At 43.1% G+C, this 13966-nt stretch overlaps 2 protein-coding genes across 3 annotated transcripts; both read left to right on the top strand.

The window, feature by feature from the left end:
* The first annotated feature begins 423 nt into the window (after window positions 1-423).
* Window positions 424-4775, top strand: gtf2h1 (general transcription factor IIH, polypeptide 1). Its single transcript, XM_085914759.1, has 15 exons — window positions 424-622; window positions 990-1159; window positions 1234-1426; window positions 1540-1708; window positions 1791-1884; window positions 1970-2119; window positions 2496-2575; window positions 2672-2805; window positions 2878-2959; window positions 3041-3129; window positions 3266-3383; window positions 3501-3591; window positions 3691-3806; window positions 3886-3978; window positions 4167-4775. Exons 2-15 carry the CDS (start codon window positions 1006-1008, stop codon window positions 4251-4253), a joined length of 1650 nt encoding a protein of 549 aa, XP_085770885.1. The 5' UTR covers window positions 424-622; window positions 990-1005; the 3' UTR covers window positions 4254-4775.
* A 129-nt stretch (window positions 4776-4904) lies between these two features.
* hps5 (HPS5 biogenesis of lysosomal organelles complex 2 subunit 2) lies at window positions 4905-13090 on the top strand. Of its 2 annotated transcripts, none has more exons than XM_085914757.1 (23): window positions 4905-5005; window positions 6190-6319; window positions 6426-6536; window positions 6727-6791; window positions 6854-7046; window positions 7177-7307; window positions 7591-7809; window positions 7890-7961; window positions 8080-8168; window positions 8265-8443; window positions 8536-8694; window positions 8842-9001; window positions 9629-9746; window positions 10396-10542; window positions 10616-10684; window positions 10889-11385; window positions 11454-11574; window positions 11646-11795; window positions 11874-11993; window positions 12060-12173; window positions 12250-12356; window positions 12435-12708; window positions 12780-13090. In XM_085914757.1, the coding sequence occupies exons 2-23, from the start codon at window positions 6212-6214 to the stop codon at window positions 12838-12840; spliced, it is 3264 nt and encodes a 1087-aa protein (XP_085770883.1). In that variant the 5' UTR covers window positions 4905-5005; window positions 6190-6211; the 3' UTR covers window positions 12841-13090. The 2 variants fall into 2 exon arrangements, with proteins under 2 accessions (XP_085770883.1, XP_085770884.1); XM_085914758.1 differs by having other exon boundaries at window positions 4910-5010.
* The last annotated feature ends 876 nt before the right edge of the window (window positions 13091-13966 follow it).

Below are 13966 nucleotides of genomic sequence, written 5' to 3'. Positions count from 1 at the left end.
ACACAATTTCCATTTCACACTCATACTGGTAAATGTGAGATTGAATTTTTTACTTCACATGTTGTCTAATGGCATTAGTAAGGATGACCACCACATTCTAATCAGCGGAAAGACAATTGTCCTGAAAGTGTGAAATGATACTCATTTTGTGGGGATTGTGCTTTAACGTAATTTAATTTAGGTTACGTACATTTAAATTAATTTATTAATATTTTAAATGTCTACTCATCAGATGCAGGTTACAGTAGTCATCATCCCAGTCACTGCAAAATATAACCAAAATAATTTTTTTATTATTATTATTATTATTGTTATTATTATTATTACTATTATTATTATTATTGTGTTTAAAAAATATTTATAGCTATGGTAAATATACTGTTACATTTACATTTTGGTCGGAACAAATTTTCGGCTCTTTTTTTACTGTCGGACATATTGAGTGTAACACAGTGTCAGCCAGCTATGTCGGCGCTGAAGTATGTCTGTACATTATTAGAGTAGTCTACATTCATTTGCCAGATGGCTCATTTATTTGCATTCAGGGCCTATCAGGTATTCATTTTGAGATAATGTGTTGAATAAAGGTGAAAGATTCGCAGCGGGGTCCATCAGTTTTCAGGTAAAGCAAGTTATTTCGCCGACTTTTGCTCTCAAGCTTTTCCCTCCTCACTGTTTGAGCTAGCTAACGTAATTCAGGAAAGCTGAGTTGCTATTTATTTTAAAAACGCGACTACATACTGAAGTGACTGGGTTGTTCGTATGCAGAGCAGCTGAGTTTCTTATTCGGCAGAACGAATATGTATTTAAAAACGAGGTGTCGTTAGTTCCACTATTCATCATCTGAGTTTGCATAGATGACAAGCGTTGAGTCGGTGTAGATTTTCTCAAGGTTTACTTTTTAGTTTTCCCTCTCAAGGATGCACCGGTTTGATTATCACAGATGCATTCTTAATAATAATGTGACACTGTTTTTTTTTCTTTTTTAGTTTACACATCCGAGCCATGGCCTCACTGTCAGAAGAGGTGCTTCTGGTGGTGAAAAAGGTTCGCCAGAAGAAACAGGATGGCACTCTGTATTTAATGGCTGAACGTATCGCGTGGAGTCCAGAGGGCAAGGACCGCTTCACCATCAGCCACCTCTATGCGGATATTCGCTGTGAGAGCCCTTTTTGTGTAAATATCACAATGTAAAGCCAGTGTATGATGGAGCATTATTTATTGTCTGCTCAGGTCAGAAAATCAGCCCTGATGGCAAAGCAAAAATTCAACTCCAACTGGTCCTTCACTCCGGCGAGAGTACCACATTCCACTTTTCTAATGAGAGCACGGCACTCAAAGACCGTGAGGCTGCTAAAGAGCTGCTGCAGCAGCTTTTGCCCAAGTTCAAGAAGAAAGCTAATAAGGAACTGGAAGAGAAAAACAGGTGAGCTTCTCGGTGGAAGTGTGCAAGGCTTGAAACGCTTGCTAATTCATAGCACAACGCTAAGCACGTTGAGAGTATTTAGACTGTGTTGAACTGTGTTTTTTTACACATAGGATGCTTCAAGAAGATCCATTGCTTTTTCAACTATATAAAGATTTAGTGGTCAGCCAAGTGATCAGTGCTGAGGAATTCTGGGCTAACCGATTAGGAAGCCTAAACACACACACTCATCCTGCAGTATGCAACAATAAACAGCAAGTTGGTATTTCTGGAGCTTTTTTGGTGAGTGACTCAATAATCCCTTGTGTAAAATTTTAGCCAGAATTTCAGCTGCATTTGAAACCATTTTTTGTTCACTTTATAGGCAGACATACGGCCACAAACAGATGGCTGCAATGGCTTGAGATATAATCTGACAGCTGATATCATCGAATCTATCTTCAGAACTTATCCTGCAGGTAAACATGGCCGTGCCGGTTTCTTTGTATGTGCAACGGCGCTAAGCGTGTACGTAATCCATATCAACTCCGCTCATCGTTGCAGTGCAACAGAAGTATTGTGAGAGTGTCCCTCACGAGCTCACCGAGAAGGAGTTCTGGACGCGCTTCTTCCAGTCGCAGTATTTTCACCGAGATCGCATCAACACGGGCACACAGGACATCTTCACAGAGTGTGCCAAGCTGGATGAAAAAGGTAGAAAGTAATTAGGTCTCCCCTCTCATTGATGAGTGGAGCAGGACGACCAACTGCAGTTTGGACCAGGGTTTATTGAGGCAAAAGGTAGTTGGAAGGGAGTCAGGTGGGGAAACGAAGACACAGACGGGTTAGAGACTCACGGCCAGGAAACAGACAGGCCGACATGAAGTCCACTTAGACAAGGTTAAAAATTCTGACCGTGAGCCTCCAGACAGACAACTGTAGACACCGAAGGAGAGAAACACACGGGCAGGGCTTAAATACACAGGGTAACAAGAGGAAGCAGGTGACAGACATGACGGTAACGAAAGAGGTGTGGTCTGGCACGGACGTGTGTGTGATCTTGTGTTTTTTTTTTTTTTTTTATATGAAGGGTTAAAATCAATGGTGGTGCAAGGAGTTAAGAACCCCCTGGTTGACCTGCAGTCATTAGAGGATAAATCCCTTGATGAGGTAAGAGTTACTAAGATGATGACAGTGTAGAAACTCTCAACTGAGTTTCTTCCGTAACCTCTGATTTGAAGACCTGCTCGCTTATCTTTGCTACAGGGTTACGGCGCCTCGACACCGCTGCCTTCCACTTCAAATTCAAACCGAACGGTGAAGGAAAGCAGCAACTACGCCATCATCAAGCGCTTCAACCATCACAGTGCCATGGTGCTGGCAGCAGGCTCACGCAAGGGGTACAAATACACCTAGAAATATCATAGACGAGAACATCCTCACGCTAAAACGTCAACTCGGTTGCTTTAAAGGGAAACTGACCAAAATAGTGAGACTAGCAGCACTGATGGAAACTCGCGGGATTCCGACCTCTTCCAGCCTCCCATCAAGAAGGTAAATTGTTTTTTTGTTTGGTTTTTTTTGCCGTCCACCTTGTGACTGGGATTGGATGGCTCACTTTTGCAATTTTCTTAGGTGAAAATACAAGAAGCCATAGAGTATGAGGATCTGCAAAGGGAAAACGGGCCAAAAGTGGTTGCATTGAACCTCAAAAAGTCAGACAGGTTTGCATTATTTCCTCCATCTCAAATGCACACCATCGCATCGTTGAATAAGCTATGTTCAAGTTGGGTCTATATTTTTTTCAACAGTTCTCCACAATGGTTTTAATCTCATACATTTGAACTTTTTTATACAAAGGTACGCCCATGGTCCTGTGCCTCTTCAGTCTCTAAAATACACAACAAGCCAAGAAATCATCAACTCCGTCAACCAAGTCCGCCACGAGATGGCCGGTTACAAACCCAACCTAACTCAGGTTTGACCGACCAGCTTTACACTTCCTCTCTTCGCTCTCGCACCACTTTTGCAATCTCCACGCAAAGCTGCTTCCGCATTCGATCAGGTTGTGCAAATGGCCGTTTCCTCTCTGCAGGTTTTGACCAGCGCGGCAGCAACTTCGGCCATCGCAGCACTTTCTCCCGGCGGCCTGCTCATGCAGATGGGATCGCAGCAAGCCATAAATCGTACGTTGAGGAATCTCAGTGGGAGACACTCCAGTTCCTATGCCCCCACCCCCCAACTGATATTAGTTGTTTACCTTTTCTCATTCGGGATATCGGCAGAGATGGTACCATCTGACATCCAAGGGGAACTGAAGCATCTTTATACAGCTGCTGCGGAGTTATTGAGACATTTCTGGTCCTGTTTTCCCGTCAACACGCCATTTTTGGAGGAGAAGGTGACAGTAACATGACTGAATCACATGGCATTAGTCATCCCTGACTTAAGACTTTCATGCGTCTTCTTGTTTTATACAGTTGATTAAAATGAAGTCCAACCTCGAGCGATTTCAGACCACCAAGCTTTGTCCTTTCCAAGAGAAGATTCAGCGTCAGTACTTAAATAAAAATGTAAGTATCCATTGATTTAAAGACTCTTAAGTTTGATTCTTCTGATTTCCCTCCATAGGTCAATTTTACATTCTGTCTCTTTCCATTGATGACTGATTGGTTTTCACATAGAGATCATGAGATGAACGCAGAACTCTAATTTCCAAATACTTTCCTCGATTAATCCTGTTTTGTTGACACCCTTGCAGATCACAGCACACTTAGAGCAGATGCTACAAACGGCCTACAGCAAGTTCCACGTCTGGCAAACGCGCCGCATGATGAGGAAAACCTGAGGCCGAACGCTTTGTTAGCGAAGGACAACGAAGACCAAGTGGACAAGGACGTCCCGCGGAGGCCTTAGGCGCCCTGCTGAGACGACACATCGTAGCCGGGTGGCTTCACGGGAGGCTCTCGATGAAGACATCAACGAACGCCGCTGCAGCCGTTTCCGAGAGGCATATGGCATTTTTTAGTCACGAAAACATGTTTCTTATTTTTTGGTGTTCTTTCTACGGATGAGATTGGTTTCAGTATTGGGACTGTAATGGTACAAGACTGTATGGCCATCTAAATCTTGTTGGCTCCCACGATGACCAGCAGAGGACTGCAGACGTTTTATCAGTGCAGAGAGCCTCTCTGGAAATAGGACAAAGAATGGATTAGTGTTCCAGAGTTAGTGGATTTAGCAATATTCGAATGACCATGTCACACTTGGAGAATGTTGGTGTGTGTGAAACACGGTTAACATTGTCCGGTTCTGTCTGCACTGTATTGTACATACAAAATGTTACTCTGGATTAAAAGATGTAAAGCGTTTCGATGGTGGTTGCAGTCGAATGACTGCATGGGTGCAAGTTACAATCACGCCTTGATTTCAGGAAGAGAAATAAACATTTTCTGAGGCGGATTCTCCCAATTTGCGGATTCTTAATGAGGCGTGTCGTTCAACCAGTCAAGATGCAGAACATTCTCATTGCTCAGCACGCCTTCAGGAAGTCGGACTCGCCCGCTCAGGGAGGCTGACCACTTGGCTGCAGCTCTTACGGTAACGTGAGTGTTTTTCTCTTAAAAGTGGAGCCATCTAAAAACCGTGAGGCCGAAATATGTTCATTTGGTTTTTTTGCTCACAGTATTTCATCATTTTTATGTGAGCGGTGATTCGACCAAAACCGAGCGCGCTCGCTATCGATCTCATACAAGAAATCGACGGGGGAGAAAAACAAATAATTACCATTTTTAATAGTTTGACAGTTATGTGAAGTTGTGTTGAGCTGTCGTGTAGTTTGAACAAAATTGTTTCATTTCAGGGTCAGGGGACGTGTGACGTCTCGTGACCGACTCGCCCCTTCGGGTTGTTTACGAGAGCGCCACTGATCGATGTAAACGAGTGAAACGCTGCATTCTGAAAAAATGTGATCACAAATATATTTATCACGTGAGAGTTCGTAAACCGTTATTATTCTTAGAGTTAACTACAGTTCCGTAGTGTGACGTCACTTTCAGCAAGTTTACAACAGCTTGAACGTAAGGTACTTCCTGGGGCGGTCACGTGACCCATGCAGAAACAAAATGTAAACAATATGCTGCCTTGAAAAGAAATAGGCACAAGTTGATATCCAAACACTAAATCACGGCTGATATTTTTTGTCAAATACTTTATGCTTTTTCTTTTTAATCAACCAATCAGTCCAGTTTTAAAATTCAAGTTAAATAAGCAGCCTTGGGGAGTGCAGAATCTCTTAAGTAATTTATTCCAGTGCACAGTGAGGTTTTAAATTATGATTCTGTTTTTGGGGGGGTCAGAAATAATCTTATGATGAGAGATGTTCACCAATTTACACGACAGTGCTAGCAAATAAAAGAAATACATCACTTATTCTTGAGATTATCATCACCTACTACTTCTAAATATATAACTTTTTCCTTTTAATGCCATTTGAGAATAACTGAGTTTCAATACTTAAACCGCTGCCTCCATATCGAAATCGAGCACAAACCGTAAATCAAACATAAATCACATTCTGTATTTAAGTTTCAAATTTGGACTTTCTATAGTTTCCCTTTTCCTTATTCAGCTGTTGACGTTGTTTGCACGGCCTTGTATAACCAGAGTCATGGCTGTTCAATTTGAGAGACTTAAGAACCCTGCTGAGAGTCATATGATGCCACAGCATACATGACCAAGCACAAACGTGAGTACTTAAGGCTGGCTCTCTCCTTCTCTTCCAGTTGTGGACGACCGTGAGGGACGATGCCTCGTGTAGCGGTCGTACCAGATGTCCACAGTCACGTCTTGGCAGAATTCGACTGCCTTGACCCTCTCCTCTCCACTCTGCGCTTAGACTCCGGCAGGCTTAAGGTCGATACATTCACGTGATCATTATTACCGTAAAGTTTGTTTATAATCTTTTTTTTTTCTACCCCAGCTAGTGGCTGCCGATGAAATTTTACTCTACTTCTTTCAGTGCACATGTTTGGCTGTGTCGAGAAAGTGGCTGGCGTTAGGAACGTCGGCTGGAGGTTTGCACCTGATTCAGAGGGAGGGCTGGAAACAAAGGCTTATCCTTACTCACAAGGTAATATGTGACTCTGGAATTTTTTTCCACATTTTATCTGTCCCCCGTAGCTAACTTAAGAGTATTTATCGGCTTGGAATTTTTGGGGTTTGTAATTTTTTTTTGGGGGGGGGGGGATATTCTTACCACATACCCCACCAGGAAAAAAAAATCCTAGCTCCACCAGTGATTGATATGACTTGCCTTTCAGGAAGGATCCATTACTCAAGTGTCGTGCTGTCCACACGATGAAGACTTTATTGCTGTGGCAACAAGGTAAAATGCATCTTACCTTTGGTCATGTCTTTATGATCGACATGGCATGTTGTGTGGTCCAGTCAGGGTCTGGTGGTGGTGTGGGAGCTGCAGCTAGAGCGCCGCGGACGTCCAGAGAGAGTGAGCGTGTCCTGGGAGCATCGAGGGCAGAACATCACCGCGCTCTGTTGGGACACCAACACGTTCAAAGTTTATGTTGGAGACTCGACAGGCAAGGTGTCTTTTCTCCGGGCAGGGTCCTCGAAGCTGGGAAAGGTAGCCCCTCTTGCCAACACACAGAATATTGTGATTTTACAATACAGTGAAACTTGCATTATTTCCACTGTACCAGTTTTTTTTAAAGATTATTTTAACTCAAAAATATTTTTGTTGTTCGTTTTTACAGGGTTCAGGATTTGTTATGTTTCCTGTTCAGACGGTCACCACCGTCGACTCCAAAGTGGTTCAGCTCGGCTACCAGGACGGTCGGCTGCTGGTATCTTCCCTGACCCGCTGTTATCTCTGTGATACGGAGAAGTGAGTGGAGGTTGCGATTGTCCAGAGCCGGCCGGGGGTCACTAACCTTTTTGGAAACTCAGAGCTACTTTCTTGATTACACACTCAAATGCCAATTTTGCTCCGATTACCTTTGATGATATGTTTTTAATTATTTTCAATATTCTTTATAAAGACACTTAGCAATTTAACCATTTTTTTAAAAGATTTTTTTTTTTCTTGTTATGTTTTACTTCTGCGTTGTTTTTCTTTTTTTTAATCTTTTAATCATTTTTTCCCCGATCCCTTTATATCCTGTCGCCAGGGAGAAGTTTTGGCGTGTAGGAAACAAGGAGCGTGACGGAGAGTACGGAGCTTGTTTTTTCCCTCAGAACAAAGGATTGTTGGGGGGCCAGCCCCCGCTACTCTACTGCGCTCGGCCGGGCTCTCGCATATGGGAAGCCAGTTTTAACGGCGAGGTTTTAAGCACACAGCAGTTCAAACAGGTGCTCAACTCCCCTCCTCTACCTCTTATCACTTACAGGTAATAATATTAACTCTAACTTGCTGAAACCATTTTTTTCCTCTGTGTGAAATAACATTAATGCCCATAAAACCCTGCAGAAATGAGCCACAATACAATCCAGCCCAGAAGAGCCCTCAATCAATCGCCTTCCCCAAACTATTATATTTTGGGTAAGAGTCACGTTTAAATGTTTGCACAATCAATTATTTAATATTATGATGAACATTGTTTAATGTTGATTTACTGCACAGAGTTAGTTGACCAATTGTTCCCTTTTTTTTTGGACAGAGACCAAAATTTGCTTACCTGGACTGATTCAGCCATTTATATCTTTACACCTCACAATGGGCAAGTTCTTCTGTGGACTGAGCTCAAAGGTGATTGACTTTGATACATACACACACACACACACACACACGGACGTGAACATTTCAGTATATTAGACAGTCAACCTTCTCTTTTTGGTATTGTAGACGTGCTCGATATCGCGGTCCACCGCAACGAGCTCTTCTGCCTCCACGGCGGCGGCCGTCTCTCGCACCTCTCCTTGTTGTCGGCAGAACGCTGTGTTGAACGACTCCTGCGCCGGGAGTCCTGGCCTCTGGCGGCTTCGGTCTGCTGCATGTTCCAGCACACCGTCTGCATCAGTCGGGTAAGGTGGCTTGTATTCAAAATGCGTTTGTGCTTATTGTTTAAAAAATACAAAGTGGTCTGTTATTTGTGCTTTGTTTTTGTGGAACTCAGGCGAGGAAATCAATTCCCATGGACCGTCTGGAACACCTTCGATCCCAGCTCAGTTCCAGCACTCACCCCGAGTTGATTGGACAACTAGATGAGGTGATCGCCAAGCTGGAGCCACTTGACTCGGCCTGCAGCAGCCGCAGAAGCAGTATTTCATCACACGTATGTAAAAATTGAGCTTCCTGAATCTTGCGTGTTGTTCATTGATCCTGTCTCGTTATGAACCTGTTGCAAATACAATCATGTTCTGCATGGAAATGTGACGTGACCTTCGTCTCTTAACATCAGTCGCTTCTTCTCAAAATCCAGGAGAGCTTCAACGTCCTGGACTGCGGGATCTACCGAGTGATCAGTCGGCGAGGGAGCCAATCCGACGAAGAGACGAGTTCCCTCATTCATCAGTCCGCGTCGGAGGAAGAGCGCCTCAAAGAGTTCAGCTTTGTGCAAGAAGATGATCAAGTGGACCACGGTAGGAGACAATTGAGACGCCTGCATTTCTAATTGTTTGATGACATATTAAATTGATTAGACAGTGGTGCCTTGAGAAACGAATGACAGTCCAACTGGAGTTGAGATGTCTTTAAGAAAAACTAAAAGTATTTGTTTCTGTCTTATACTGCCTCCTAGTGGTGAAGGCTGGCATGGCAGAAAGAGCAGCACAAAAATCAATCAGTTGATGCCATGTGACAAAAGCTTTTTTTTTTTTTTTCCTTTTAATACAATTTAATTGTTATATTACCTTTTGTGAAGCACATTATTATGGAGCCCTATTTTACTGCCACCATTTTATTGTTTTTGAGAGAAGGCCGGAACGAATGAATGAGATTTACATTTCTTTAAGGCGCCACTTATTTGACATTGAAATGGATATGGCTTTGTGTTTACCATGTTTCTAATAATAATGCTGTGTCACTGTGTCCTACACACACATCATCACATGTGTTCAGTTTTATTTGCATTGCACAGCATTTGTCCCACCTCGCTCCCATCGTCCACCGACTACACGCATGTGGTGTTCACCCTCTCATCGTACGCCACCAGTGCCTCCATCCATCTTTGTGTTTCTCCTCTGGCTCTCCCCCCAACCTCCATTTAGATCCACAGAGCAGCGAGCGTGCGGAAGCCGACCGATCCGAGCAAGGCCTGCAATTTCACTTGCCCCTCTCATTCCGCACCAAACCCCCTCGCATTGCGCTGCAGGCTGTCAAAGACAGGTGCTTAGAATTTCGTTTTTAAGAATCTTTTTTCTTTGTTTTTTTGTGAGTGTCCAAATCAGACCGATTTAATCAAAAAATATTAGCTTTTTTTATTTATATTTAAATTTGTTGTTACTTGTTGTGAATTAAAATGTTTTTTTTTCTACAGGTTATTTGTCAAATGTGAGGTAAAATGTCACAAAAGCATTCTTAGTCAAATTTTAACCAAACCGTTTTAAAAATGTGTTAAATCCACACAACTAAAGAATAATGCAGTGCATAAAATTGCCTCTTAAATGAAATTAGACATATCGCAATCTATAGTTGAAACTATTCACGAGGCACATAAAGTAATGTAAAATATATCAGCAAGAACATTTTCACCCAATAAGCACTCATTTTTATTTCATTCATGATTTTTGTTTTAGTCGTGTTTGTTTTTAACTCGAACAACCTTGGGATGCTGATGAGATTATTTTTGGCATTTTCTCGAACAATGAACTGAAACGTAACTAAAACGAGGTGTAGCAGCGGCTTTTCACTTCCCCTTTCCGGTAAAGTTTTATTTCCACGGCACTCGTTAGTTTGTAAAAAGGCTGACATGTTTCATTTCCAAGCATTCCACTCATTTGTTTGTTTTTTTTTCCTCCTCACCCCCAACGCTCAGTGTTTCTAGTTTTGTCAAGAAGACAACCGAGAAGATCAATACGCTCCAGATGAACTCTGAGCTGTGGCAGCGATCAGACTTTCGAGATAGTGCTCACGCCGAGATGCCTGCCACCTCTGCTCCATTCATGGAGGAAGCAGATATTGAGTAAGATTCACTTCTAAATGAGTTAGCTTTCCGTGACGTGATTGACTCGCTAACAATTCATTTATTGTCGTAGGATTGAATCGGACTTGCCCAACACAGAGTCTGAACTACTCGAGCTTCAATCTGCCACTGAGCGGGCCCTGTAAGTACACCAAATTCTACTAACCATAGCGTAATAAATAAAAAAAGATTTAAGTACTTTTTTTTTTCTTTTTTAAATGACAGAAAATATTCATGCTGTTTTTCCCATAATCAAAATATTCAATATACTTGTCAATGACCAATGTCTTGACATCTCTACCTTACTTTGGTACGCACACTCCATAAAAACTTGTTCTGGCATCAGTTTCCAGATCCAAGATCCCTTAGTTCTGCTGGATCCATATTTCCTGCAAGAAACTCTTCAAGAATGGTTAAAGGTGCTGGAGCGAGTCCTCAGGCCGGCTCAGCCCGAGTCAGATGATGAAGCCGTACACGCATTGGAGCCGCTTTTAAACACATGCTCAGAAAAAGCAGAAGAGTCAACAGAGAGCTCTCTGCAGGAGGTGGAGCACGACCGTCAGCTTGCCTCCGAAAACGGGACGGTGTTGCCCGACGAAGCCATTCGATTGACGTCTCCCCGAGCGCTTCCCTCCGATCTCCTGGCGAATCTCACCCAGCTGGCCACGCTTTACACCGAGATGAGCTGCTTCAGCAAAGAGGCGGATGCTCACGAGTTGAGCTGCGTCACCTTCCTACGCCGCTATTTCTTCTTGCTGGATCAAGATCGCATCAGACGCATGTGTCTGCGATGCGGCCAGGAGCAGCAGGTCGTGCAGAACTCCTTCGTCGAGGCCATGCTAGGTCAGAAAACGCTCTCTAATGTTTGCATCAGTACAATATCAAATCTGGGCCAATTTCTTTTTCCATAGGTGTGACAAAGTCCAGTAAAGTGGTGGAAATCATTCATAAAGGAGATTTACAGAGATCACTACGCTATCTGCGAGAATTGCAGCCGTGGAGTTCTCCCGTTCTGCTCGCTCACTTCTACAGGTCGGGTCGATATCCCGATTGTGTCTTTTGTGGAAGTGGTGTCAAACGTCATTTAATATGTCGCAATTTAGGTTGCACGAAAAGCACGGAGAGTCGGCAGTCCGTTCTTTTCCTCCATTCTATCCCACTATCACTCCAGCAGATGTGATGCGGATGGCCCACCGAAGTCACTTCCTGGCTTACTTGGAGAACTTGATCCTGTCCCAACCTGAAGAACACAGGTACACTCGCAGCTTGAAAGAAAAAAAGAATCCAACAAGGTGGGGGGGGGCGTTAAAATTTGAATGAATTCTCCCTAGGTTGTCATTCCTCCAGTCACTTCTTGAGCCCGAATCTTTGCGGCAGGAGTGGCTTGAGCTGGCGCTTACCCACGATGCACCTCAGCGTTGCGATACCACGACACCCGAGGGATGGCCCAGGTTAGCGGCTTGATTTTATTTCCATATTGTATCTTAAACAATTAATAATAACCTTTTTTATTGCAGGTGGAATTCTCATCGTCTAAATTGGGGTTACGGGCGCCTCCTTTCTTTGCTGATCCAAATTCCTGCAGACTTGCTATCCAAGCAGAAGATGGCAGAAAGCTGCCGCGGTCATGGGTACTTCATCTCACTGATAGCATTTCATTTTTTTCAAAAGTCTGCAGTCATCTCACTTGTTTCACACATGTGTTAGGTACTGGACTGGTTATCTCCACCTGTGTTGTCAGCTACAGCACCGCGCCGAAGCTTTCTCAACAATCTGTCAACTGGATGATATCAGACTACTCGAGGAACCGGAGGGTGCGTTTCAATTTCAACACACGTTTCATTTAATTCAATGATAGTTGATGTATGAAGACTGTTTTTTTTTTCATCCAGGTGTGGAGCCTCAAAATTTGTCCGAATGGAGGCTCCTGATCCAGTTAGCTCAGGACCACAGCCGTACGTCGGACGTGAACGGGGACGCTTTGTCCAACGACTCGGCAGACTGCGGCAGGAATGTCAACGCCGAGGCCTTGACCCTCCGCTTGGCCCGCACGGCCGGGCCGGAGCGAGCCCTGGCCGTCCTGGAGGAGTGCGGAGTGAAGTTGAGTCTATCTCCTCACTCGCAACTGGTCTGTGAGCTGCTGAAGGTGGCTGACAAGAGGCAGCGGTGAGTCATCGATTCCACGGTTGTCCAAACAAAACGGGCTTGCTTCATCACGTCTATCTTGTGCGTTTCAGGGCGACTATTCAAACCATGCTGGAGCGCTGCGATCGCTTTTTGTGGTCCCAACACGCCTGATGTTTAAAGAAGATACCAACAATGCCAGATTCTTCCATGAGGTTTTACCTCTGACTGATAGGAATTAATTGATTTGCTTTATTACTAATGAAGGTACTCACCCTTAAAATGTGTTCTTTGCTCTTATTTTGCACTAAAACTGTTTGGAATTGAATGTAATGTTGGTGCAATACTGATTTTTCAAGATTGTTTGTTTTGCATGTACCAAAGACCTTAAATCTGTATTATTTAAATAAAAAAAGAAATGTCACATCGCAATTTTGTGTTTTATGAGTACTTACTTGAGGTTATGGAAAATGGATGGGTAAGAGGTTTAACATCTTAATAGAAGGCACACAGCAGACAAAAATAATGTGGATCAACATTAATAAAAAGTTAATGACACGGGATTTTTGATTCCTATGATTGTATCGCACACCTGCCGCATCAAAGAAGCAAATTGGGGATTCACATTTGAATGTTCTTGGTTTATAACTTTCATTTGAGTCACACTGACCTTTTCAACCTCATTCCTGCCTTCAATTTGGCAGAAGTCCTTCCTCCTCCTTCGACTCTGGCACAGAAACAATCAGCCGCTTCAATGTTTTTTATGGACTTCCACAATTAAGGCCCAATGCTGTCAGAAACAAAACATAACTCATTATTGTATTAGCTTATATCTACAAAGCTACAAATGCAGTCTTGCTCGGGGTGGGGAAAAGCAAAAATATATTCAGGCTTTTATTGATTTATATCAATACTGTATTAGGTTAATTTTTTTTAAACACTTAAATGAAAACAAAGAATATACATGATGTGGGCAAGGCACAATCATTTGCAATATTAATACACACAAAGTGTGGCCACCCCTGAAGCACAGCTGGCAGACTTTTTCATCTTTTTAAATGATCCTAACATGACACAATGCTTTTTATCATACATTAAATTAAAAAAAAATTGTGAGCTGGAAGCGGCACTGCAAGGCTTATGTTTGATGTTGCCTTCCTGTCACCAGTGGTATGATAAGGGGGATTCTGCACATACCTGCTGCTGTATAAATGGCCATTTGATACACACACCTGCTCAGTCAGCACAGCAGTAAGATACTGTTCTGTACTAGCTGTCTGATTTGAACAGGGAACATATC

The sequence above is a fragment of the Syngnathus leptorhynchus genome, chromosome 6 (genome assembly GCF_054491065.1).
Source record: "Syngnathus leptorhynchus isolate UIUO chromosome 6, UIUO_Slep, whole genome shotgun sequence".
NCBI classification, from domain to species: domain Eukaryota; kingdom Metazoa; phylum Chordata; class Actinopteri; order Syngnathiformes; family Syngnathidae; genus Syngnathus; species Syngnathus leptorhynchus.
The sequence above is the reverse complement of the archived record's forward strand: the minus strand, read 5'-3'. Positions and strand labels throughout refer to the sequence as shown.

Coding starts and splice junctions, on each gene's coding strand:
- gtf2h1 (XM_085914759.1), top strand. CDS start 1,006: ATGGCCTCACTGTCAGAAGAGGTGCTTCTGGTGGTGAAAAAGGTTCGC. Junction 1,709..1,790: donor GTATTTCTGGAGCTTTTTTG/GTGAGTGACTCA, acceptor TTCACTTTATAG/GCAGACATACGGCCACAAAC. Junction 2,960..3,040: donor TCCAGCCTCCCATCAAGAAG/GTAAATTGTTTT, acceptor CAATTTTCTTAG/GTGAAAATACAAGAAGCCAT.
- hps5 (XM_085914757.1), top strand. CDS start 6,212: ATGCCTCGTGTAGCGGTCGTACCAGATGTCCACAGTCACGTCTTGGCA. Junction 10,543..10,615: donor ATGGAGGAAGCAGATATTGA/GTAAGATTCACT, acceptor TTATTGTCGTAG/GATTGAATCGGACTTGCCCA. Junction 12,357..12,434: donor ACTACTCGAGGAACCGGAGG/GTGCGTTTCAAT, acceptor TTTTTCATCCAG/GTGTGGAGCCTCAAAATTTG.